Raw genomic sequence first — 26,137 nt, forward strand, 5'->3', positions numbered from 1 at the left:
CCTGCAAGTGGGTTCATGTTTAATCATTTCTACCAGGCATTTTGTTTATAGGGCTTTCGTGGCATACACTTGATCCTAATATCAAAACAACATAAGTGATCTTCCTTCTCATGGAAGGTTCAGACATGAGAAGAAACAAGCTGGACCAGACCAAAAGACAGTCTAATCCAGCATCTTGTTTCTCCCCATAGTCAACCAGAATCCTTCATCACCAGGTCCCAGACAACAAATCCTGTCTTTGTTTCCCTTTGTTTGTGTCTTCTGTTATCCTGCAACATTGCTCTAACCTTCCAGTGTGTGACTTTGCTCAGATCTCAGTACCAATGCACACCTGTCTTGGAGACCTCACTGACCTTTTGACCAGTAATGCCATTTTACCCCTGTGTGCCTGTCAACTTTCACACCTGAGGATTAAACAGGTTTACTCTTAACTCAATCTGTAACATGAATGTAATATTTATATGAGCTGCACTGGATATTCAGTTGCTTTTCTACCTTCTATGCTATGCTAACAACATTTATGTGTGGCACAAAAAAGTGTCTTCTCTTTGAAAATGTACTGTAAGGGCTAAGGACACAGGAGTCTCTCTTCCAACAACATGACATCCACAGATTGGATGAGATTTATAATCAAGTGTGTGTGCAGGGGGGGGGGGGGGGTAGGATGTTTGTCCAGTTGTTCCATGGAATTGCTGATAACTGCTACATAATTCAAGTCTCTGTTCATCCCTTCACTGCTGCTGACAAAAATATTACATTCACATAACAGTGGCCCTTGTTGTCCACTGGGGTTTGGTTCCAGGATCCCCCGTGGATAAGAAAATCTGTGGATGATCAAGTCCCAGTAAATACAACGGCATAGCAAAATGGTGTCTCTTATATAAAATGGCAAAATATTTTCAAGCTGTGGATGCTTGAATCCATGGATAAAAAATCCATGGATAAGGAAGGGCAACTGTACAACTTGGGTGGCAGAGCTTAGAAAATTCCTCCCCCTCCTCCTCTTCTTCTTCAACTTCTTCATCTTCTGGACTACAGTACTCAAAATCCCACAGAATCAAACATAACCAAAAACTTGAATTGGGTTTAGCTCCTCCCTATTGCCAAAATCACAACACCTAGCCAAACTGACAACGACCACCCCAAGTTGGAAGCTGTCTAAAGTGCCATTTTGGTGCACGCTGGTCCACACAGCACGCGCTGTGATGATGCACCTCTGGCGCTGCACCCAAACAGCATAGCCCCAAAAGGGCAGCATCACGCTGCACAGTGGCAGCTATGGCACCCCTTTGAGGGTGCAAAAAGGAGCCAGGTTTTTTTGTGCTCTATGGAGGTCAGATTGGTGCCATGGCATGCAGTGGCCACGGCACCGATCTGACCAGTAAAGGGGCAGCTGTATGCCGCCCCAAAGGAGTAGTCTCCTAAGATACTTTGTGAAGCTGATTTCAGCTGCCCAGGGCTGGTGAACTGGGCCTTGGCAGGGAACATGGAAGTAAGCCCATAGCCAGGGCAAAGGGGGTGGATTGGGGGGAGGGGGCTACCTTTCTGGATGAAATCTTCCAGAGCGCACCATACCAGCATGATCAACTAGGGATTGTATGTTGTGTGCCTTCAAGTCAATTCCAACCTATGATGACCCTCAGATGAACCTATGACAGAATGTATTTGACAAATTTCTTCAGATGGGGTTTGCCATTGGTATCCTCTGAGGGTGAGAGGCTGTGACAGACTTGCCCAAGTGGATTTTCATGACCGATTCAAACTCTGCTCTCCATAGTCATAGTCCAACACTCAAATCACTACACCACGCTAGGGGTGCTGGGAGTTTTTAATAATAAAAAAGTAACTTTCCTGACCTCTGCCCATAGGTTCAGCTGTTTCACTAGGTGGGTGGGATGCCTTTCAGAATCCCCTGTGCTTGTGATATCTGGAGGGTGATAGTCAGAACAATGCAAGCCTGTAGAACCACACAAATGCCTTTTTTATGGGCTGCTAAATCAACAGACCAGACAAGCTCAACTCCTCTTTGGGGAATATGCGATCCCTCCAAAAACAGGGGAACTGTGGTCAATTTTCTTTGTAAACTACTCAGCTCACTTCCTGCACTGCGTGGGAGACAGGAGATGAATTATGGACGACACACAATGGCCTGGAGGAGATGTGATGGAAAAGAGGAGATAACAAGTCCGAGCAGTGAAAACTGGCCAGGGTCTCACAAACTGAAAGATTCCTGAGAGCTAGAGGGAAAGGATGCTGAACCACTAAATCCCCCCAAACTATTTTGCCAAACTTTGACATGCATGATTTCCTGTGCTTATTTTTTTTCTTTTTCTTTTTTATAGCAAAAATAACCAGCTGTTCCTTGTATAGTCCAGGAAACAAGTTTGATTTATGGCTTGAAGGCTAGTTTTGAAAAGAGGAGGGGAAAGGCGTGAGTGGCTTGTGGCAGCCCACAGGGCCGGAGAAGTCACTCAGGCCTGTCCACTTGAAGAGCTCCCAGGCCCATTTCCTGAACAGCCCCCTTCTACACTCATCACCTCCGACAGCTATTATTGACAACGGGTTTGACTGGGGCCTGGGAGTATTTGAAAGCCACAGGGGTCCGGGGGAAACAATCCGGCTGTCAATTACCTTTTCCCCTGTTGTGAAAAGGGGGCCCAGGACAATGGCCAAGGCTCAGCGGGTGGGTGTGCTGTTCCAAGGATGTGACCCACTCTGCATTCAAAACTGGCTAAATGGGGGTGCCTGCCTCTCCCTTCTCCCCCTGCCCCATCCCGCCTCTGCTCAGATGAGGATGACTGGAGAGCAGAAGGTATATAGGTGTTACCATGGAAAGGTTCAGAAGTTCTGCTCAGGCAGAACTGACTTTGGCATCTTATTAGCATCTTATTGCGGATGCATCTTCCTTTCTTTATGTCAGAGAGGCTGGCAGCAGCAGGGGGAGAGGAGGCCTTCTTTTCTTCCTGCAGTGCACCTCCCTTTGCTCAAACAGGCCTGACCAGAGCAGCACCGCCCAAGCAGCAGTACCTACATTGTGTCTTTAAAACACACAACACACATGCACACACACATGCACACAACTTCCTGCTGAACACTGATGACTTGCTGAGCGCCCTGTCCATCATCCGGGCCTCTTTGTTCAGCAGTCACTTCCCATTTGAATTTGACTGACTGAGGAACCCAGAGTTATTTGTAAAGAACAACAAGGCTTTTCATTCATAATTCCAGGAGGGGAGAGCGAGAGGGTGGGGAGGGGAGGGGAGGGGAAGAGAGACCAGGGTGCTAATGACCAGGCCTGAATAACCATGGAATGTGGTTTATTCAAGGCAGGAAGATGCCCAACTGGCAAGCCAAATGAGGGCACGGGTGGGGAGGGGGATGGTGGAAAAGCCACTAGGGAAACAGCCCTTTGAAAAGGGAGACTGTGGAACTGGGCTCATATCATTCCAAAAGAATGAAAGGTTAGAAAGAGGGAAGATTGCTGGAGCTGGGCAGGAAGGGACATAAAACTTGTATTTATATCTCTGTGCGTTTCCTGAGAAGCCAACATACCCCAAAGCCTCTGAAAAGCCACCACTCCATCCCTGCTACTTCAGGAGAGGGAGGCAGGGAAGGAAGGAATTAAGTATGTGACTTCAAGTGAAGTGTGTTGTTTTGCCTTCAAGTCATTTCCGACCTATGTCAACCTTGCCACAGGGCTTTCCTGGCATGTTTCTTCAGAGGGGGTTTGCCACTGCCTACTTTTGGGGCTGACAGAGTGTGACTTGCCCAAGGTCACCCAGGGGGGTTTCATGGTTGAGCTGGGAATCGAATCCAGGTCTCTGAAGTTATAGTCCAATGCTCAAACCACTATACCATGCTGGTTCTCTGTCAAGTAAGGTTTGTGCCTTCAAATGGACCAGTGTGGTGTAGTGGTTTGAGCGTTGGACTATGACTCTGAAAACCAGGATTTAAATTCCCCACTTGCCCATGAAAATGTACTGGGTGACCTTTGGTAAGTCACATTCTCTCAGCTTCAGGTAAAGGTAAAGGCAATCCCCCTCTGAACAAATCTTGCCAAGAAAACCCTGTGATAGGTTTACCTTAGGTTCACCATAGGTACTTGAAGGTACATAACAATGACAACAACATATGCCTTCAATTCATATATGTTGGTTTATGTGACCCCCATTAATTTCAGAGGGTTTTCATAGGCAAGACACCCAGAGGTGGTTTGCTATTGCCTTCCTCTGAAAGGTAGCCGGCAGCCCTCTCATTTTCCTTCCAGGTAGTAACCAAACCTTCCCTGGATTTGTTTCCAAAATTAGATATCCGGTTCGGCCACAAGCTAAGAATCAGTGCTGGGGAAGCATTGTTTATTAATGGCTTACATTTACATCCCACTATTTAAAACTTGGCTTTAAAAATAGATTTTGCCAAAGACAAAGGCAAGAGGGGCCACTGTTCCATTTACTTCAGAAGATGACTGGACTGGTAGCTGACCTTTACACTGAAGACAGCATAGTAGCCTCCACTGCACCTGAAGGAAAGAGGAAATACACAGGACAGGTCATATGGCTCAAGATTAGTGGCTGAGGGGTTTTTGCTGCTTCCCATTCTGCCTAATGGATCTGGATAACTTTTGATAATTTTGAAGGCAGAGATCCTGCCTGCCTATTAGAGAAAAAGATCAGACTAAAACACTGGTGCAACAAGAAATATATCCAGGAGGTAACTGTGTTGGCCATGCAGCAAAGTACAGTAACATCCAAATCCACAAAACTGATACCTTCTTGGGGCCAACCAAAATGCACGAAATACATGTTGCAAACTTTCAAAATTCCACTGGCTTCTTCTTCAGGCAAAGATGTTTAAAAGGAGAGCTATAGTATAAGTCACATGCACAGTGACATCCACATGACAGCTTTGCAGTGTGGCTTAGGAGAGAAAGGAAAGACTCCAGAGCTGAGAAGAAATACAATTTGATTTGGTTTCATAACTACCATGCACTCTTTGCTTGCCCTGGCCCTATCTGCTGTTCCAAACCAGATTCCATTTTTGCCCTGGAGAATCCAAGGGGAGTAGACAGTCAAGGAATCAGGAGAGGAATGGTTGGTAGAAGTTGCACCTACAGCCCTTCCTATTTGCTGGCACATTTAAGAGGTGTCATGCAGCATGGCTGAACTGAATGTGAGAGTGTGATGTAGCAGGCAGATTATTGTCCAGTTTGGACCAAGGAGTCCTGTATTCAGATCTTCAGTCAGATGTGTTGCCAGCTCCCAGAGATTGCAAGTAATTTGTCATAAGGCATAGTGTTATCTAATACACTTTTCAAAAATAGTGTTCGCACCCTTGCCATTTCCCCCAAAGAAGGACAACTAATGCTACTTTTTCAAGGTCAATATTTAATTCTAAAATATTGGCTAGTCTTTGAATGGTTCAGGGGTTATCCATTTTTTCTGTTTTTAAGTGTATTTTGTAAATTAGTACAACTAAAAAGTAGCAGAAAGTGACATCTTAATCATGGAACACATAACTTAAAAGTATCAGGTAATGACTAACAAGTTGCTTTGAAAAACAAGTAATACACATTATGTTTTAAAAAAATATGGAGGAGAGGCTGTTGCAACAAACACAGACTAAGAAGCTTTATGTATTTGGCATATGCCTCTATGGATTGCAGCCCACTTCATTAGACAGCAGATCATATGACATAAAACTGCTTACAATTCAAAATGGACTTGTAGCTCTGTATGTATGTGCGTGTGTATACACACACACACACACACACACACACACACACACACACACACACTACCCCAACCTGCAAGCCATCCTTGGCTTGCCTATCCTGAATTTGCAGTCAGTAAAGTGAAATATAGGGTACCATAGGGTAGACAAAAGACTACAAAAGGATAAAACTCTCAGAGTGGGACAGAAACCTGTCCCTCTCTGTCTCCTGCTGGAAGGCAGAGGTCATGAGGATAACCATGTGAGACAATGAGAAAACCAGTTATCTTTCCTGCACCTTTTATTTAGAGAGGTGGGGGGGGAGGGGATATACTCAAGCAAGGTAAATTTATAACTTGCATTCTTCCTTCCTTCCTTCCTTCCTTCCTTTATTTTATATGCCACCATTCTCCTTGAGTGGGATCCAAGGTGGTTCACAAAAATTATAAATTAAAACCCAACAATTAAATATTTAAAACAATTAAAGTTGCCACATTAAAACAGTGTAAAATATTTTTAAAGCATACAAAAGTTAAAAATAGGCCCCCTTGAAGGGTTTCCCAGAGTTTTACCACCACAGAATCATGGAACTGGAAAGGACCACAACCATCCCATCCAAGCCCTTGCAATAGAGGAATATACAACAAAAATACTCCTGGGATATGGCCATCCGACGTCTGTTTAAAAATTTTTGAAAGAAGGAGAGTCTGTCATCCTCTGAGGCACTGTCAAATAGCTCCTGAAGTGAATAACTTCTTCATAATATTTAGCATGAGTATCTTTTCTTGTAATTTGACCCCATTGGTTCATGATCTAGATCTGGAGCAGCAGGAATAAAGCTTGCTTCATTTTCTACATTATATCACTTCATATATTTAAAGATAGCTATTATATCACTTCTCAGACTGCTCCATGGTAAACATACTCTGCTGTCTAGGTCATTTCTTATAGGCTTGGTTTCCAGACCTTTGAGCATCTTGGTTTTCCCTCCTCTAGACACATTCCAGCTTGCCAAAGTCTTTCTTGAACTGGGGTACCCAGAATCGGACACAATACTCCAGATGAAGTCTGACAAAAATATTACAGAGTGGCAATAATACTATCCTCAATTAGGATACTACACACCTCTTGATGCAACCCAGCATTTCATTGGCCTTTTTGGCTGCTGCATTACAAAGTTGGGTCATGTTTTGTGTGGGGTCTATGAAGACCTGGCTTTCAAGCTAGGTATTATCCAGCCTATAGTTATTCGTTTCATTGTTCCTGCCTAGTTTTATTTATTTATTGAATGTATACTCACTGGGATCCAAGGTGCTAAATGTAATATGTGGGTGTGTATGCACCTTCAAGTCACCTATGGCCCCATGAATTTTATAGGGTTTTCTTATGCAAGGAATATTCAGAGGTAGTTCTGCCAGTTCCTTCCCCTGAAATATTGGGGCTCAACAGACTGCCCAAAAACGGCAGACTGGAGGCTCCCGTTTTAACTCCAGAGGGACGCTGCAGCAGTCAAACCATGTGGTGTCCCTCCAGAGTAAAAAGAACCTGCGAAAAGCAGGTTCTTTTTGTGGCGTACTCCGCATGCCATGACTGCGCCTGCCGTGCATCCATGACATAAGTGCAGTGCCCGGAGGTGCGGGTGCTGTGCTGCACTTGTGTGATGCATGCATGTGCTGTGTGGGCGGGGCCGCCCAGTCATGGTAGTGCCCGTACATCCTAGGGTTCGGGGGCATGCGGATGGTGCGCACTCCCCAACCCTAGTATCGGCAGCGGCACACTGCTTTTGGCCCATCTGTTCTAAGCCTTTGTCGACATAATCTGCTATTCTTTGGCAGTCTTCTATTCAAGTTTTAGCCTGGGCTAACCCCACTTAGCCTCCCAGATCAGACAGAGTATTTGGGTGCTAAACCCATGGAAATTCATTTTGGTAGTTTTGGCCCGCCTCTCCAATGTGTCAAGTCATTTTGAATATTGATCCTGTCCTTTGTAATTAGGTATCATCTGCAACTTTGATAAATATACCTTCTATTCCATAATCAGTTATTTATAAAGATGTTGAACAACAGCAGGCCCAAGACAGAATCCTGAAATACCCCACTAGTTACTTCTGTTCAGGCAGGCTGGGTGGGGGGGAACACTTCATGAACTCACTGCCAGCCTATTATAAATCCACCTCAACAATACCACTGCCCACATTTCACCAGTTTGAATGCAACAATATCATGGGGGACCTTGCCAAAAACCTTACTAAAAACAAAATATACTACATCTATAGTACTCCAATAGACTGGAAGGTAACTGGCTAGCTCATGCTCATGCTTACACAGCTAATGTTATGTCACACCTTTACTTTAACTATTATTTACCCAGATGTGGCAAGAAAATTAGTTCATGCTCACTATCAGATCACTGATAGTGAGTTTTGGTTACCTTCCACAGTGGGTACTGATTAACTGGCCAAAGAGAAGGCACCCGGCCATCCGGTCTATTTCATCAGTTCTCTTCATGTGAAACAAAGGCCTGAGATACACCGGCCAAAAGTGGTGTCCCCGCACCGAAACTAGGGTTCCAGAGCGTGTGGCAACCACACGCTCCGGAACCCTAGTCTGTACAGGTAGCAGCATCATGGCGGCACCTGTCCACATGATGACACCAATGCCATGCAACATCTGCATGTTGCTGCACATTTCATAAATCACAAGTGCGCCAATGGCACACTAGTTACACACGCAACGTGCCACAAAAAGAACCCGGAAGAACTGGGTTCTTTTTACTGTGGGGGGACGCCATGAGGTTTGGCAGCCGCAGCATCCTTCCGCAGTTAAAACGGGCAACTCCAGCCTGCCATTCAGAGTAGTCTGTAGTGCCCCATTGGCAGTTATTAAAAACTCCATCAATGGGAGACTGAAAAATAGAGCTTTATTCATGGTGAAAACTATTGCATGCCTCAAACTCAAAACTGGATATACTTAGAGAGCTTTACAAGCAAAAGTGGACCTGACCTAGAAGCATATAAGGGCCAGTTAGGACAGGAAAAACTGGAAACCTTCACAGAACAACGCAGACACCACTGTCTTCCTTTTTATGGTTTTGAGTGGTTCATTGCAAGAGGCTCCAGCATACAGACTATGTTGAATCCTATTTGAACTTGACAGGACTCCAGAAGGTGAAAGAGGCATCAAATACTGGCTGCCTGGCTCTGAAGACAACTCAGTCAATTTGGAGGGAGATGATCTCCCAAGGCCACTCAAAGAGCAAGTTCCTGATAGAGATAATTAAGCCCTTTCCTTCCTTAGATGCATTATTATCTTCCTCTCTTCCTTTAGGTTCATTACCGCTCTTTCAAATGCTCAAACATGAAAAGAAAATGTCAGTTAAAGGTTTATGTTTCGAAGGAAATGCTGGGCATTAGTGCTTGTCTCCCATTCACTAAATAATGTCCCGGATCAATATCTTTGCATTAAGCCATAACACAAAGTACAAAATGCTCAAGGGATGCTCCAGACAAATGATGCAGCCGTCTGTTTGCAATGAATAAGCAGTTTAAGGAAATGCACCCGGCAGAAAGATAGCTATCTATTTGTAATACTGAGCTCTTAAAACAGAAATAAAAGAGACACACTTACCCTGTATTTCTTCCCCTCCCCACTCTCACCGTTTTATGCAACATGTTTAAGAATTTTCTTTTATCAGTTCCTATAGACTTGCTTGATTTGTAGCCATTGGAGCCACTTAGAATTATGCAGGGAAATTTGCTGTAGGCCCTTGTGCAGAGAAGTGCCAAAAAGTGGGCTGTGTTTTGGGGCCTCTTTTGATATTACAAGGAATACTTTTGCTCTTGCCAACCCGTATCGTTCCCTAATGCCTCTCTGAAAATGTCTGATAAGAGAAATGAAGGGTGCCAAAAACTTGTTTCACCTTTCTTCTTACTATTTCAGTTCATTGGTGGTGGTTGCTGCTTATGGCACATGGGAAGTGGTAGTTATGTGGTGTTGACATTACACCAAATTTTGGGAGGAAAGAAAGATGGAAGGTGAATACCCTTCATTTTGTTCAGTCTAATTCTAAGTGGCACAGCAGGTGTGCAACTTTCTTCATGTGCTTTTTTAAAAGGGGGCTGTGAATATCATTATTTTCCTGACAGATTTGGGAGGCTGTGGTTTTTTCCCCCTATAGCTGAAGTTTGTACTTGTTTACCATATTAAATTTGGTTGGCTTAATATATTTTAGAGAAAAACTTTGGTGGTGATATGTACGTGTGGCAGGAGACTTTGTTTTTATTTTGCACATTTCTTTTCTATCCATTCTCCAAGGAGCTCATGATGCCATAGATAGAGATTAATCTATTCTGTGCTCACTGGAAAAACAGAGAGAATGAATCTACCCCCTTAACACTTTAAGACAGCTGGAGAAGGGGCTACACTTTGACTGTGCAGAGGCTTGGCTACTTTCCTCCATATGTTATTCTCACTGGAGTACCATGAAGGAATGTGACGGTCTGAATGTCACACAGACACCATCATAGTTAGCAAGGAACTTGGCTTAACCTAGTCCAAGCATTTTAAGCACTGCCTTTTTGCTCTCTCTCAGTCTCCCTTTCTCTGTGTATGTGTGTGTGTGAGAGAGAGAAAAATCAATTCTTTTTTTAAATAGAGAAACTGCATGCGAATTTTAGAAATGTAGCCTCCAATATCTCAAGTTGAAAGGATCTCAGGAGATCTTCAGAAGGTATTTCAAGGGTGTGTCCAATGTGACATTTCTTACACCTTGAGCAGGCTATGAGAAAGCCTGAACTGTGGTGATTCTTTGTTGTTATTGTGCACCTTCAAGTTGTTTCTGACTTTTGGAGACCTTAAGATGAACCTGTCATGGGCTTTTCTTGGCAATTGTTGTTCAGAGAAGGTTTGCCATTGCCTTCCAACGTGAATTCGAACCGCCCAGTGCTGAAGACCCCCAGTTCCAGACTCATCTGATAAGGGCTATTATTTCTCTCCTGCCCTAGGAACAGCATTTACACTGAATGAAACCATATTCAACACCTAACTTGGGAAGTGGTATTAAGTGCTCTACTTCAGCAGCATACAGAATAACTAAAGAATACATAGAGAGATTTTGTAGCACCGCTGAGACTAACTGAAAGAAAGAAAGTGGCAGCATTCTTTCAGTCTACTTCCTCAGATGCAGTAATGTCTGATAAGAAAAATGGGGAAGTAGACTGCAGTCTACGAAGGTTCATGCTGCCAATTTCTTTCTTTGAGTTAATCTCAAAGGTGCTACAAGATCTACATACTGATTCTACAGACTAACATGGCTATATTGTTGAATTCTACCACTATAAAAAATGCATAGTCAAGACCTAATCAAGTATGAGCCTGTAGTCCAGATTCATTGAGCCTCATAGAATTTAGAATTCATATAATGCCTTCCTCTTAATGTGAGTGAAGCTACTTAGGTATCCCTTTGACAGACCAGAAGTCCCTCTTTGGCTGCAGTGATAGTGAAATCCTTTACATCATTTTTTGTATACTTTCCCTTGTATGCTGAACGATGGATTAATGTTTATCATATAGTCTCATTATTCAAACAAATTTTTAGTGTTATAATGGTGCATTTATTGGAAGATAACCAACCTTATATCACTTCTACGCTTACATTATATTTTGTAGCCACTGGAAATTACTTCCCTGTCTTATGACTGATTTTTGAAGTTCCTACTTGTTAATTGTAAAGGATTATTAATATAACTGCTGAGGTTTTGTTCATGACCAAAGTAAACCAAAAGTAGACTTTTGTATTATTGCATTTCATTTTATGGATTATTTTGCTTATACTAGCTGCCACACTGTAATGGTCTTTAAGCCCACTGGAGACTGGCATGTAATTGTGTGCTGTGTTGTGGGATGTCTGGAGCACAGTCCTTTTAAACCCTGTAAGAGCTGCAGTAGAACATGAAGGAATGTCTCTAAGGAGACAGGGAAAAATAGAGAAAAAACAAGGGAACCTTCCAGCCAAGGCCATGGAGGAGAAAAGTAGTGACCAGCCTCTGCCCTCATATACCAGTATTTATTTAGCTGCAACTTCAGCAAAATGGTCAATATGTGATTGTGGAGTCAGAGAGACAACTGAGAAATTCTCAGCACTGACCTGTATCTCACTCAAGCACTAGCCTCAATGCTAGCCTAAAACTTGCACCTGTTAAGTTACTGTCCTTATTTTTTCACTGGGAATGTCTTTCAAAAACGTTGTTGGTACAGTCAGAATGGCACTGAAATTTCCTTTACCTATCCTCGTCGCCATACATATGCCTGCCTAAGGACTGGAGGGGCCTTCTTCTGTGTCCCATCAGTATGGCCAATATAACAGAGATGACTAAGGGAAGGACTTTCTCAGCTATGTTATCCCACTTGTGGAATCCCTTCCCTTAGGAGACCCAGCTGGTTTCTTTTCAGTGCTGTAGTTTTATATCAGGGGTGGACAAGGTATCGTTTGTAGACCACATGTGGCCCTCATTTTTGTGGCCTCCAGAACTTCCCAGGAGGTAAAAGATGCTCCAAAATGACCCCCCAAAGACCTAAACTCTAAGGCAAACCTATCATAAGGGTTTCTTAGCAAGATTTGTTCAGAGGGGGATTGTCAATGCCTTCCTCTGAAGCTAAGAGCCTGTGACTTGCCCAAGGTCACCCACCGAGTGAGCATCAATGTTGAGCCATGATTGGAATCAAACCGTAATCTCAACAGTTGTAGACCAACACTCAGACCATTATGTCATGCTGGCTCTAGGACCCATTTATTTGTCTGCTTAATAGTCCATGGTTGACTTAGAACTCTTCTCCAGCACCACATTTCAACTGAGATTACTTTCTTCCTACTTTCTTTTCTTTCTCCTGGGCCAATTTAGGCCCAAGAGAGGTCTATTTTGAAACAAGTAAATTCTGCTCACTTCCTGATGTTTTTAAAAAGGCAGTCCTGGGAATAAAATGGCCCAGGAAGGCACCATAACATGGTAAAAATGCCCACTTGTTCTCTAGAGGTTAGGTTTTTTGTGGGAGTGCATATGGTGGGAGAAGCAGCCCTTCAAAGTGTCTTGGAGGACTAATACAGTTTCCTTACCCTTCAACAGTTGCCTACCCATGCTTTATATTAAAGCCCTTGGGTTTTAATTTACTTTTAAGCATGTGTACAGAATTTCAAAACCTCTTTTGGCTTTCTTCTACTGTTTCAACTTGTTCAGTAGTTTACTATCTTTTTATCTATTCTTCCTGCTTTCATTTGCTCTGCTTAAGTCTCTGAATAGGTGGCAGAGGGGCAGTACAGACCACTCCAAAAGGGCGGGCTGCACTCACCCATTTTACCTGCGAAAGGACGCAGCAGCCACCAAACCTCGCAGCGTCCCTGTGCAGTAAAAAGAACCTGGTTCTTCCGGGTTCTTTTTGCGGTGCCTGGCTTATGTCACAAGTGCGCCATTGGCGCACTCATGATGTATGCAATGCAGAACAACGTATGGATGCTGCGCAGTGGCGACATCATCATGACAGTGCCGGGTGGACAGGATGCCACCATGAAGCCGTCACCATGACGTACTAGGGTTAGGGACCGTGCGGTTGGTGCACGGTCCCTAACCCTAGAAACGCTGCCGCCACACCACAAAGCGCCCTCTGTATTGGTCCAGAGGCAGTTTAATCTGCTGATTTTAATGCAGACTTTAATCTACATATAAACTCAAAACATCAGTTGTCCATTCATTAATTTTTCCATTGTTTATGTCAACCTTTCCCAAGTTAGTGCTCTCTAGATGCTATGTATAACTTCCATCAACCAATGGCAGCATAGCCAGGCTGATCTCATGGCCACATCTATGGCAGGGATGTGAATGATGAGGCCCTCCAGATATTGTTAGACTGCACTCCTATCACTCCTCATCATTAGCTGTGCTAGCTAAGGCTGCTAAAAACTGCACAACACTTGGAAGGCTGCATAATCCCTATCTCTGATTTTGGGCCTAGCAGAAATACCATATTAAGCCCTTTTCTGCACCCCACTAACTACATGTTGGATACAAGAGTAAAGAAAAGAGTGGGGATGAAGCAGCGAGGGAGGGAGGAGGCATTTAAAATTTTAACTCATCTGCATCCAATATGGAATCAGTTAGCAACAATTAAATGGGTATTTTAAAAAAAACTTTTACGTTCAAATTTTCAACCAGATTTGAGCCATCTGTTTCCCCCAGTTAATTTCTAGGGCACACATGTTAAAAAGTAGGATAGGGGAGGTGGTAATCACCTAATTTGAATGAAACAGAACTATTATCCTCTGCAGCCAGCCTACTCCCCTGCTTTTGTTCATGTCATGGAGACCTGGTATTGCAATGCTAGCCCAGATGGAGGCAGTTAGAACTATCAATAGCAAAACAAACAAAGAAAAAACAGTGTGGTTTGTGATCAGTACACCAATCAAATGAAATTATGTTCCATAATGGAAAGGTGGCTACTATTCTGTGAACTGCCCAAAGACCTTCAACTATTTGGCCAGACAGAAATGCAAAAAACAAAGAAACCCAAAATAAAACAAATTACATCCTTTGGGCCTGTGATCTCATGTGATGTTCTGCTCATAGGTCTAGATTTGTTCTTAGCTGTTGTTGACTCTGAGATGAAGGGCATCCAATGCTTAGACCCTTAGCTGGATCCAGTCTTGGCCTGAAGAAACTTTATCTGGGTCCTGATGGCCCAAATTTAATCAAGAGTAAAGCTTTGTTCAGCTTCACTCAGAAAAATCACCTTTTCAGTCTACAGTCTCCCAGAATCTCCCACTCAGTGTGAGTTTAAAAAGAGAGAGAGAGAGAGAATTAATGATACTGAATGTGCATATATTATCATCTGCCACTTTTCTAACTTAAGCATACTGGATTTCCCCAACAATTCTGAGTGGGAGAAGAAATTTTAGGTAGCATTTCACAATATGGTGCACCCCCTGAAAATACAGCAGTTCCCCATGTCTGCCTCAGAAAGAGAGCATTGTTCCAAATACAGAGGCCACATACCTGCCTGTGAGTGTGTCATTCAAAACCATTAGCAATGCTGCCCTGTTTCCATATATTAATCACTTGTTAATTTAACAGGACTGTGGTCTAGAGACTGATAAGCTCTGAGCAAATGCAGATATATTTGCACTTGTCTATATCTCAACCCTCCTACCCCCAAAGCAGGCCTGTTGACTTTAAAAGGGCTACACCAAAGAATACAAGGAGTGGACAGTGTCTCAGGCCTTCCTATTAGCGAACTCTATTTCTAGTATCTGAAAAGGGAGAATGATTGGTTAGATTTTTCTTGCAGCAGGTAAAAACTGGCTAATGCCCAGGCTTGTTGGAAAGACACCCTGGGATGATTATAACGCAAAGACCATCAGTCTCCAGCTACTGCTCTTGTTTTCCCCTTTCAAACAACATACATGGTTGTGCAAAAGCTCAAAGGGGTGTGTGTGTGTGTGTGTGTGTAGTGGATTTTGTGTCAGGGCCATCAAGTGATGTATTGTAAGCTAGATGAATTAGGGATAGGTGGTGTTCTTATTGGCTTGGCCTAGGATTGGCTGGCAAAATGTCTGAATTGTTTTCACAGGTAGCTACAAAACAGCTTCCCAGTAGCATTACACAAGGAGGAAACATTCCTCCTTCCTGCCTTGCTTTCTCCCTCACAGACTAAAAGTGAAGACTCTTGCTTTCAAACCATCCCAGTCCTAGAAAGAGGAGGAGGTGACAGGCAGCTCTTAAAGCTGATGGTAACTTTATATACCAGGAGACAAACAAACTTTTTTCCCCTCCTGTCTCCAATGTCCTGAAATTGGTGTGTGTGTATAAACACATACGCACCCACGCAGAGTATATACTGTATATCCCTTAATAGTGCACAAAGCCAGTTAATTCATTGCTCCCTCTAGTGGGCATGAAGTGAGGAAACCTTTGTCATTCATAAAATCTCTGAATGAAAACAGCTTCGCCATTGGGAAGCTACCTGACTCCAGGCAGCTGAAACCACCAAAGCCCTGGTGATCTGGCGTCTGCCACCTGCAGTGCCATGAACCAGGTATTGGGGTTTTTTAAACAAAGTGGGGTAAGAAAGAGCATCCATAATGTGTAAATAATGAAGGATATTTGCTAATGAACAATCCCCAAAATAAAGGATTTCAGGCTGTGAAACTGTGGGGAGACTGTTTAAAATGTGTATTTGGAGGATCGGGAGCAGAAGGACTAGTTTTCAGAACAGTTTCATTTCTAGTTAACTATCAGGAGACAATTTTTAATTTTAAAAAATGCTTTAAATTATAGTGACGTTCCAGCAAGAAGAACTGAATTTAAAAAATGGATGTCATTTCTATTGCATTGTATGATTAGCTACCAAGTAGGAAGACATTTTTCCTTTTAATTTTTCATCAAAGAGTTGGATTCAATAGATCTATTTCCTTTCTCTAACTACAGGGCATTTAATTCTCCACATACTGAACTATAGCTTAAAATCCTGGTTTGTTCAGAAGCTGATGTCCTTAACTTCTTGGCCTGGACAAAATGGGAAACTTTGATATTTACAGTGTTAACTCCCTATGACTGAGAGGTAAAAGCAAAAGCCTTATAGATGCCTATGCTTAAAAAGACATATGTATTCTTTAAATATGGCTATGTGCTTGACTGACCTGGAGATAAAATCTCATTCCTATGCGTGTTTGCTAGAAATTAATGGCAAACATGACCCCTGTATTCACAAAAATCCCACTTAACTTAAAGCCAAGTAAAGGCAACTGTAACCCTCCCAGAGATTTTGGGCTGCAATTTTGGACATTGGCTATATGGCTATATATGGCTATTTTGGATAGAGCTGATGGGAGTTGTAGACCAAACAGTATCTAGAGGATCACCAGTGCCAGCTTCAGAAGTAAAGACACCATGACCATTTTGCCCTTAGTCCTACCACTGAACTCTTAGCTCTCTCCTCTTTTGTGTTGCAACTAGCCCTCCTCTGACTTTCCACAATTTGGAATATGATCCCTAAGCCGGGGAAAAAAAAGGCTTCCCTACCACAAATGTATAGGATGGAACCACACATCTAAAAGAATTGTATAAGGATTGCAATTTAGGCCTTTATTGGTAAGTTCAAACTTACCTGAGCAAAGCTTTGTTTCTATGCAAAAATGCAAAGGATTGGGATGCAGTTCCAAGCCTGATTGTATCGATTTCAAAGCTAAGATTTGTGAATGGGAAATAAACTTTGTTCTATCACTCACATGCTATTCAAACAGAACATCTGGAACGAACAGAATTTCATCACCTCTCCATTTCGACAGGAAGACAGCATGAACCATCACACAATGCAAGCACTGCAGGTGCCTTCGTTTTCTGACAGATGGTGTTTGTCCTGCTGTCTAGAATAAATAGTATCAATTATATATGATTTGTGGATCACACTGCCAGATCACAAACTTTAAAATGCTTCTCTGCCCCTGTTTTAGTGATCAGTGAAATTACCCCAAAGGGGAAAGTATCCAGATGGCAGCTAGCTCAGATGCCTTTGCATGACATCTAATAATAAAAGCAACAGTTTTTTTAAAAGAAGGAATGAATGGAGCCCTATTAACATTCCATGAAAAGGTGAATTCCAGTTTATATAATTCCACTGGTGGCACTCTAGCCTACTGTCCATGAAAGCGTATGGTAGAGGTAGGAAAACTCTGGCACCAGAGGTCAGGGTTTCTGAAAGTTTGGGCCTCCAGGTGTTGGAGTGTCAGCTCCCAGAAGCCCCAGTTTGGCCAAGGGCAAGGGATTCTGGGACCTGAAGTCCAAAGCATCTGGAGGACTAAAGTTTGAAAATCTCTAAACTAGATGTTTTGCACTACATCTCCCAAATGCCCCACTGAGCCTGGTAAGGGATGGTGGGAGTTCTAGACCAAAACTTTTGAGGGCCAGAGTTTCTTCAAGAAAGGAGTATAGGGATGCAAGGTGCAAAACAAATTCATATACACTTTAAATGTTTTGAACTTAAACCTTGGCAGCTTTCCTCCAACCTCATACCCTCCAGATGTGCTGTTTTCTGGGGATCATGGGACTTGTCCTGGTGGCGCAGAGGCTAAATGCCTGTAGTGCAGCCACTCACTCAAAACCATAAGGTTGTGAGTTCAGTACCTGGGAAAGGCCTCAAGCTTGACTCGGGCTTGCATCCTTTTGAGGAGGTCACTAAAATGAGTACCCAGCTTGCTGGGGGCAATTACAGTTAACCGCTTAGACACTCAGTATGAAGCGGTATATAAATGAAGCTGTTTGTTTTGTCATCCAACACACCTGAAGGGCACCATATTGCCAGGTTGACAACTGCTATCCAAATGGCAGGCCCCAGCCCTCTGAAAGAAATGGTTTTTCACCTAAGCAAGCAACTGCAGCTCAGGTTTCTTGTGCACTGTAGAAATGAAGGGCCCGAACAGACAGGCCCAAATAAAACTGCTTCGTGTTACTTTGGAGGTATGTTGTTTAAATGATGCATGTGTCCTAAGAGGCCGGAAGCCACACTAAGGCCATGCTCCAGTCTTAAGGATGCAATTTGACCCTACCTGCCATGGCTCCATTCTACAGAATCCTTAAGGACTGGCACCTTTTTGGAAGGGAAGGCCTAAGGACTTTGTCAAACTACAAATCCCAGGATTCTCAATGCAGTTTGACACTGCCTTAACTTCCATGGCAGAATCCTGGGATTTGTAATTTGTTGTGGCACCAGAGCTCACTGACAGAGGATGTGAAACTGCTCACAAAGCTACAGATCCCAGGATTCCAGAGCATGGCCCCTTGTCAATCAAAGAGGTGTCAAACTGCAGTAAAGTCTGCAGTACAGAGGCAGCCTTCGCCTTCTTGTTCGCACTAACTACCGTTATGGAGGAGGCTTGGCACCTAACATTTCTCCTCCATCTGGATCCAGCCACCAACCTCTTCCTCTCCCTTTACTTCCCCCCCCCCCTCTCTCGTTGTTGTTGTGTGCCTTCAAGTCTTCAGGTGGACTTATGGCGACCCTAAGGAAAGCCTCTCATGGGTTTTTCTTGGCATGTTTTCTTGTCACGTTCCTCTGAGGCTGAGAGAGTGTGACTTGTCCAAGGTGGCTGTTGTTGGGTGCCTCCAAGTCGTTTCCAACTTATGGTGAACCTCTTGTGAGGTCTTCTTAGCAAGTTTGTTCAGGTGGGGTTTGCCATTGCCTTCCTCTGAGGCTGAGAGAGTGTGACTTGCCCAAGGCCTTTGGGTTGCCTTCCTTTTCCAAGGGGAGGGAAAGGGACTAGCTCCTGAGGCAATCCTCTCCCCCCCCCCCCAAAGGTTGGCTTTTGCTCATTTAAAGGAACAAATATAGTCTGCGTCCACACTGCAGAAAGAATCCGGTTTGACGCCACTGTAATTGCCACGGCTGTGTGCTGGGGAACCCTGGGAAGTGTAGTTTGTTGTGTGTGGGGGGCAAACTGACAAAGAGCTTCCGTTCTCCCTCGGAGACTTGACTGGCAAGCGCTTGCTTCTCTGAGTGAGGAGGAGGATGAATCCCAGGAGCTCGCGCTCGCCACAATCTTGGCGCGCGCCTCTAGAGCGAGAGAAGCGGGCTCGCGCTCTCTCTCTCTCCCAGTCTCTCTCTCCAAAGCCAAAGCGGCTGGAAGTGAATGCAACGCCACGCAATGCAATGCAATGCAATGCAAGCCATCGGAGCCAATGAGCTGGGACCGGATGCGTTGTATCCTCTGGGACAACAACTGCTCCCTCTCTGTGTTCCTCTCTCCTCCTCCTCCTCCTCCCTCAGATCCACATGACGCCATTTATTCCTGCGGCGGCTTTTAGAGGCGAGAGAGAGAGAGAGCGAGAGAGCAGCACTCCTCCGGAAAGAAGAAGAAAAAGGAGGAGGAGGAGGAGGAGGAGGAGGAGGGGTGGAAGAAAAAAGAGGGGGAGAGGAAAAGGAGGGGAGGGGAGGGAGGAGGAGGAGGGAAAAGTCTGCCTCCTCCTCCTCCTCCTCGTCCCTTCTCCAACCTGCCCTTCCCACAAGCAGCAGCGACGGAGCCAGAGCCCTCAGACCTTGCAGAGGAGAAGGAAAGGAGGAGAAGGAAAGGAGGAGAGCTGCTGCTTCAGTGGCTCCTTGTTTTTCCACCTTCCAGAGAGAGAGAGAGAGAGAGAAAGCGCCAGCCAAAAGCACACAAAGCAGCCCAATAGAGCCCAGACACACAGACTCTCTCTCTTGATGTTTCCCTTCTCCAGGGAAGAGCCGAGCTCCCTCCGAAGCCCCTTTCTGGGGGACCTGACTTCTTCCCCTCCTGCTGCTCTTCAGCTGCTGACTTTGCCTTTCATTTCTTGGGAAAGGGCCCCTTCGGGAGATGCCTGAAGCCGCCACTCGGGACTGAGGGACCCTTCCTTCCCTCACAAGGAGCCAAAGAGAGAAACAAGCCAGAAGGAAAGCAACGTGTTGGGATTTGCGAAGGGACGAGAACAAGACAGAGAGAGAGAGAGAGAAAAAGAGGGGGAAGAAAGGAGGGGGCTTGCCCTTTCTTTCCTTTTTCTTTTGTGGCTTTTTGTTTCGTTTCGTTGTCCTATTTATTATCCTTCCTCCCCGGAGAAGAGAGAGAGAGAGAGAGAGAGACGGTGGATGTTGTTCTTCTTCTTCTTCTTCAACTCCTCCTCCTCCTTTTCCCCAACGACGTTTCAATGATTCTCGCTCGCAACCTGGACTTGAAGTGAGTTTGGAGGGAACTCCTCCTCAGCCGCCTTGCCCTTTTCGCTTCTGGGCTTGGACTGAGCCCCTTCACAAGAAGGAGATCCGGGGAAGAAGGGGAGGTTGTAAAGTCACGCCGTCCCTCCCTTTTGCCTTCTTTGCAAAGCTTAGCAAAGGGGGGGGGGGGAGTTTTCCAGCCGTTTTTCTTGGATAGAAAAAAAAAGGGGGGGTATTTTTATTTTTCCCAGCATGGAAACGATCGCGGAGCCCCGCTGCCTGGCTTTGGAGGCAGCGTCCGCACCGCAGCGCTTGAGACGGTTTGACACCGCGTTGAGCGCCCTTGCTCCATCCGATGGGATCTCTAGTTTTACCAGCAAGCTTGGCTAAAGAGTGTTGGTGGCCTCCCCCCCAAAAAAGGGTAGTGGGAGCCCCTTGGCGCCATCGCTGTTGTGGGTCTCTTAGTGTTGGGAGATGTAGGTCCAAAGGGTGCCACTCCGGCAGGAGTTTGGGGGCTCCTGGGGCTCCCTGATCCTGTCAAGGAAGGCGGAAGAGGTCAGAGCCCCAAGCAAAGGTCAGGGGCTCCTGAGATGCCCTTTGCCAGCCGCCCTCTTGAGAAACGGCTGGAGGTTTTTCTCCTCCTCTCTTTCTTTCTTTCCTTCTTAGGTGCAATTCGGAAGTGAGCGAACGCCTTGTCTAAACCTTCCTGGCTTTGCTTCAGGTGGACTCTCCTCCGCCTGCACTGTAGAAAAGAGTGCCCCTTCGATCCCAGGGGCTTTGGCCCTTTCATGGGCAGCGTGGCCTCAGGGCCCTGACTAAAAGGCCAAGCCCCAGGGGCTGGTGGGCTCCAGTGTTCCGCTTCAAGGGGCGTCAGATTGCGTTCTTTCTTGAACCCCGGAGGAAGCTATTAGTAGCCTTCCTTCCTTCCTTTCCCCTTTTGCCCCTGCATGGACTTTGGCATTTGGAGTCTCTGGGCTCATCCCTCCCAACAAACCCTCAGCCAGGCGAGAGAGCTTTGGCAAGCAGATCAGATCGCTCGGGGTCTCTCTGGCTGCAGGGCTTTGCTGCCTTTCGACGGCTGGGGCTCATTTGAGGAGGAACCTGGGTGCGTTTCAAGGCCAGGAGGGGAGCAAATAGCCTCCTTGCCTTGGCCTGAAGGGTGGCAGGGATGGCTGGATCTCTGCAGATGAGGATGGAGGGTTTTGTTCCCTTGGGGCAATCCAATCCCGGGGATGGCTTCTTATGCAAAAGGGAAGGAAGAGGACTACTTTGTCATTCATGAGATGGGGATTTGCTTGGAATTTACACACATTAAACAAAATAGCCAGCCCTCTCCTAGGGAAGGGAAGGGAAGGGCTGCTTAGACACTCGTGGGACAGGAAGGTATTGATTGAAGCATCCCTCTCCTTACCTGCCTGAGAAGGTGCTTGGAATGGAGGCAGGAATCCTGTAGGCATACCTGAAGGAGGAAAAGAAAAGAGCTCTCTGCCATCATCTCCTGCTGGGAGAAGGAAGGAAGGAAGGAAGCCAGGCTCTCCTGATAAGGCAATCTTTATTACAAGCCCCATTCACTCCTTTCTTCCCTCCCACTGGGATGTCTCCAGTGTTTTATCTCCAGGTTGTGGGCTGCCTTCCTTTGGAGCAGCTCAAGGCAGCCTAAAGGAAAACAAACAGGTTCCTGAGATCACACCTGCTGGGCTCTTTCATGCTTGCTGCCTGGAAGGAAGAGACAACCCCCCAATAAACAGGAAAAGGAGGATTGATGCCCAGGGGTATTGGTGGGGTGGGCAGAAGGAGGGAAGGGTGAACACCCGGACAATCCTTTCTCTGGGGCTTTGTGATGAATTTTGGACCAGCTTGCAGCCTGATCCAGTGTAAGTTTACTTGGAAGTTTTATTCAGGCTCACAGTCCAGACATTAATGGATTTTTTGTTGTTGTCATATGTCTTCAAACTGTTTCTTACTCATGGCGACCCTAAGGTGAACCCATCATGGAATTTTTTTGGCAAGATTGTCATGGCCTTCCTCTGAGGCTATGAGCATGAGACTTGCCCAAGGTCACCCAGTGGGTTTCAGGGCCAAACTGGGAATTGAACCCTGGTCGCCAGAGTTGGAGCCCAGCTCTCAAACCTCTACACCATGCTGGCTCTCAAATGCTCTCAGAGAAAGGAACTGGCAAAACCACATCTGAGTGCTTCTTGTCTAAGAAAGCCCTGTGAAATTCTTGGGGTCACCATAAGAGTGTGTGTGTGGCATCTGAAGGCAAATGTGGGCCATACCTCTTGAGCCTATCTCCAAGCAGTCTGAGGGATTTACTTGAAAGTTGAGGGAGCGTAGGATTGCAGTGATCATGCCTACTCAGAAATAAGTCCTGCAGAGTTCATTGGGATTTGCAGCCTAAGCTTATACATACATTTACTCCAGAGTATCTTCTACCAAATTCAGTGGAGCATGCTCCCAGATATGCATAGGATTACAGTGAGATTAATGTGATTGAAACCATTCCCCTTCAGAAGAATATAACTTCATAAACTTAAGTGTTAAGCATAAATGTTTGCAAATTAAGTTGTGAGAAATCAGGATTTTTTTTAAAAAAGGCTTTTGACTGTGCTCTGGTTGCATGTTGACAGTTCTGTTACTCTTTTTGTATGGTTTGTTATGTTTCCGTACTAAATTGCATGCTATTGGTATCATGGCTTAAGTTAGAATGGTATTGTCATATGCCTTTTCCTGGAATCATGTGGTTTATAGTTTGCATGCAGGATATTTGTGTGTTGTAAGCCAAACCGCCTCTGCTGGCAACATCCAGGAAGTGAGTGGATTATCTCTAGGTGTTATGAATTGACGATAAACACTCTTATAGTGCCCAGCATTGTAATGTTCAGGTACTGGTACTTAGAATTGCAAAGTAGTGCACAAATGTGAAAGTTCTAGGGAGTGATGTGTTATTTATACTGTTAACATCTAGGACTGCATTAACTCATGTAAGGCTGACCTTAGGAACCTTATTGCTGTTTGGCATTTTTATTGCAGCAAATATTGCATCAGAATTTTAAATTTGCTTTCTACATGGTGTTAAAGCTAAATGTACAGAGAGGAGAGTCTACCAAAGTATTTGCTAGATTTCTGCAGAATGCAAATGTTCTGTCATTAGCTGATCCCATTTTGCTTGCAGGCCTGGTTGAATTACAACAGTGTGGTGTGGAGGAGGGAGGGGATTTCCTTTCCCCATAGCTTAGGCTGCAGCCCTGTATGCCCTTCATGGGTGGGAACAGGGTGAGTAGTACTTACCTAAATGTTCCTAGGATTGGGCTACATGTGAATTCTTAAGATCTCTGGTCTCAGGGAATTGGTGAAAAGTTTTGAAATCCTTACGATGCCTAGAGTCACAAATAGAAATTGTGGCAGAGATACGGGAAAACCTCTTCACTTGTTACATTTTTTTTAGATATGAACATGTAAAATGTGAATGAGATAAAAGAAGTACTTGAAAGTATATGTGTCAGGGCACTAGGAGACCTCTGCTTCCTCTGAAATATGCATTCAGGTGGTAAGCTAAACATTCTGTAAGTTTGTATTAACAGTGAAAATCCATACCTTGCTATGATACTGAGTCAGAAATGAATGTTAATCCAGAGAAATGGCTGTATTGTCGACAGCATTCTGGTTTAAGTACTTGTTAGTAAAAGTTCCATAATCTTAAAGTAGTGCATGGGGGGACCATTGTGCTTACTTGATTAACAGAATCAACCAAATTGCTTTGACTTGGGTAGGATATGATATGAAAGCATGTTGCGTGATTAAACAATCACTACTGCCCTGCAAATACCACCTGAAAATGTAAAAAAGAGAGAAACTCCTAATCTTCTCCTCTTTTTTCATAGGAATTCAGATGTGTTCTAAGCTTGCTGGAGTGATCACTCTTCAGAGTACTGATGGAGACAAGAGCTCAGAATGGCAGCGGGTCACAGCCCTTACTACAGGGTCAGCATGACAGTGGGAGGCAATATGGCGATTCTGACCTGAGGGATGTCCTGGTGCAACAGGTTCACGTCTTGTCCCTGGACCAGATCAAGGCAATCCGAAACACAAATGAGTACACCGAACCGCCGACTGTGGCTCCGCGGCCTGGGGTGAAACCTGCACCACGCCCACCGGCCCAGCACAAAAGTGAGAGACCGCATGGGTTGACTGAGCAGCGGCATCTTAGCAGGGTCCAGCATCCCCCAGTTCACATCTCTTCCCAGGTCCCCCTGTCCCGTTCCATTAGCACAGTCAGCACTGGCTCACGGGCCAGTACGAGGACAAGTACTAGTAGCAACTCCTCAGAACAGAGACTCCTGGGGTCATCTTTAGGGACTGTTGTGGATGGGATAATCCGAGTGCAGCCCAAGTCAGAGCTGAAGGTGAGCGAGCTCAAGCCCCCCAGCAAAGAAGATCTGCACATGCATGCCTATCGATGTGAGGACTGTGGGAAATGTAAGTGTAAAGAGTGCACTTATCCACGAACCCTTCCCTCCTGTTGGATCTGTGACAAGCAGTGCCTTTGCTCACCCCAGAATGTGGTTGATTATGGGACTTGCGTCTGCTGTGTGAAGGGGCTTTTCTACCACTGCTCCAATGACGATGAGGACAACTGTGCCGATAACCCTTGTTCTTGTAGCCAATCGCACTGCTGCACTCGGTGGTCCACCATGGGGGTTGTATCCCTCATTCTGCCTTGCTTGTGGTGTTACTTTCCAGCCAAGGGTTGCCTTAAATTGTGCCAGGGCTGTTATGACCAGGTAAATCGGCCTGGCTGTCGCTGTAAACACTCCAACACCGTGTGCTGCAAAGTTCCCAATGTCCCACCCAGGAACTTGGAAAAACCAACATAGCATTACTAATCAGAAGTGTGGCAAGTCATAAGGATTCTTCTGTAACATCATCATGTGCAGCCAACTAAAAGAGCTATAATTGTGGCACTGTTCAGAAAGATTGAGGGCAGGGAGGGGACATAGAGGTTTGCAGTGACCTGCTTATTTTTCTGTGTGTTTGCATGGGTCAAGTTAATGGATATGTATCTTAGAATCTACCAGTGGAGCTCAGAAGGGGGTACACTCCGTGGGACCCAAATATTGCATAAGCTAACTCAACTCAGACACTCCTAGGCAATCTGTTGTGTTGTATGTCTGTGTGTGTGTGTGTGTGCGCGTGCGTGCGTGCGTGTGTTTTTTGTTTTTTAAAAAATGAATAGTACATTTGTAAATTAGAAAACTACTTCATCCCACTCCCAGTTATTTTCTGCCAGAGATGTGCTATATATTTTTGTATATAGGATATTTTCAACTGTGAAAACATGAGTGTCATAGAATATATGGCACAGGTCACAAAATATTATACTAATATGTTGTACATTCAAAAGAATGTGAAATCAATCAATATGTTTTAGATTGTATTCTGCCTTACAGAAGCCCTTCAGTTGCAAGACTCTTGATTCCCCCTCCCCCTTTTGGGACTTCATGTATATTGTACAGTTACAGTAAAATTCAGTCTTTATTTTCTAATTTTTTCAACATATTGTTTAGTGTAAAGAATATTTATTTGAAGTTTTATTATTTTATAAAAAAAAGAAATATTTATTTTAAGAGGCATCTTACAAATTTCACCCCTTTTTATGAGGATGCCACAGTTGCTGCAAATAAGGGGTGAAAGATACATATGTTCCCTATAAAATAGAAAATATA

At 44.7% G+C, this 26,137-nt stretch overlaps 1 protein-coding gene and 1 long non-coding RNA gene across 3 annotated transcripts; one reads left to right on the top strand and one right to left on the bottom strand.

Annotated features, from left to right (window-relative positions):
• Positions 1-4,349: 4,349 nt before the first annotated feature.
• On the bottom strand, positions 4,350-21,909 carry LOC149319160 (uncharacterized). Its single transcript, XR_016280152.1, has 3 exons — positions 21,823-21,909; positions 16,981-17,118; positions 4,350-4,519 (listed from the first exon to the last, which is right to left on the bottom strand). It is a non-coding gene; the product is annotated as an uncharacterized LOC149319160 (long non-coding RNA).
• On the top strand, positions 19,703-26,137 carry SPRY2 (sprouty RTK signaling antagonist 2). 2 transcript variants are annotated; one of them, XM_089511177.1, is made up of 2 exons: positions 19,703-20,436; positions 24,296-26,137. In XM_089511177.1, exon 2 carries the CDS (start codon positions 24,347-24,349, stop codon positions 25,286-25,288), a length of 942 nt encoding a protein of 313 aa, XP_089367303.1. In that variant the 5' UTR covers positions 19,703-20,436; positions 24,296-24,346; the 3' UTR covers positions 25,289-26,137. The 2 variants fall into 2 exon arrangements, with proteins under 2 accessions (XP_089367303.1, XP_089367304.1); XM_089511178.1 differs by lacking the exon at positions 19,703-20,436 and adding an exon at positions 21,084-22,285.

Source organism: Sceloporus occidentalis, unplaced genomic scaffold (genome assembly GCF_023333645.1).
Source record: "Sceloporus occidentalis isolate IW3139 unplaced genomic scaffold, rSceOcc1.0.p SCAF_2, whole genome shotgun sequence".
In the NCBI taxonomy this organism is placed as follows: domain Eukaryota; kingdom Metazoa; phylum Chordata; class Lepidosauria; order Squamata; family Phrynosomatidae; genus Sceloporus; species Sceloporus occidentalis.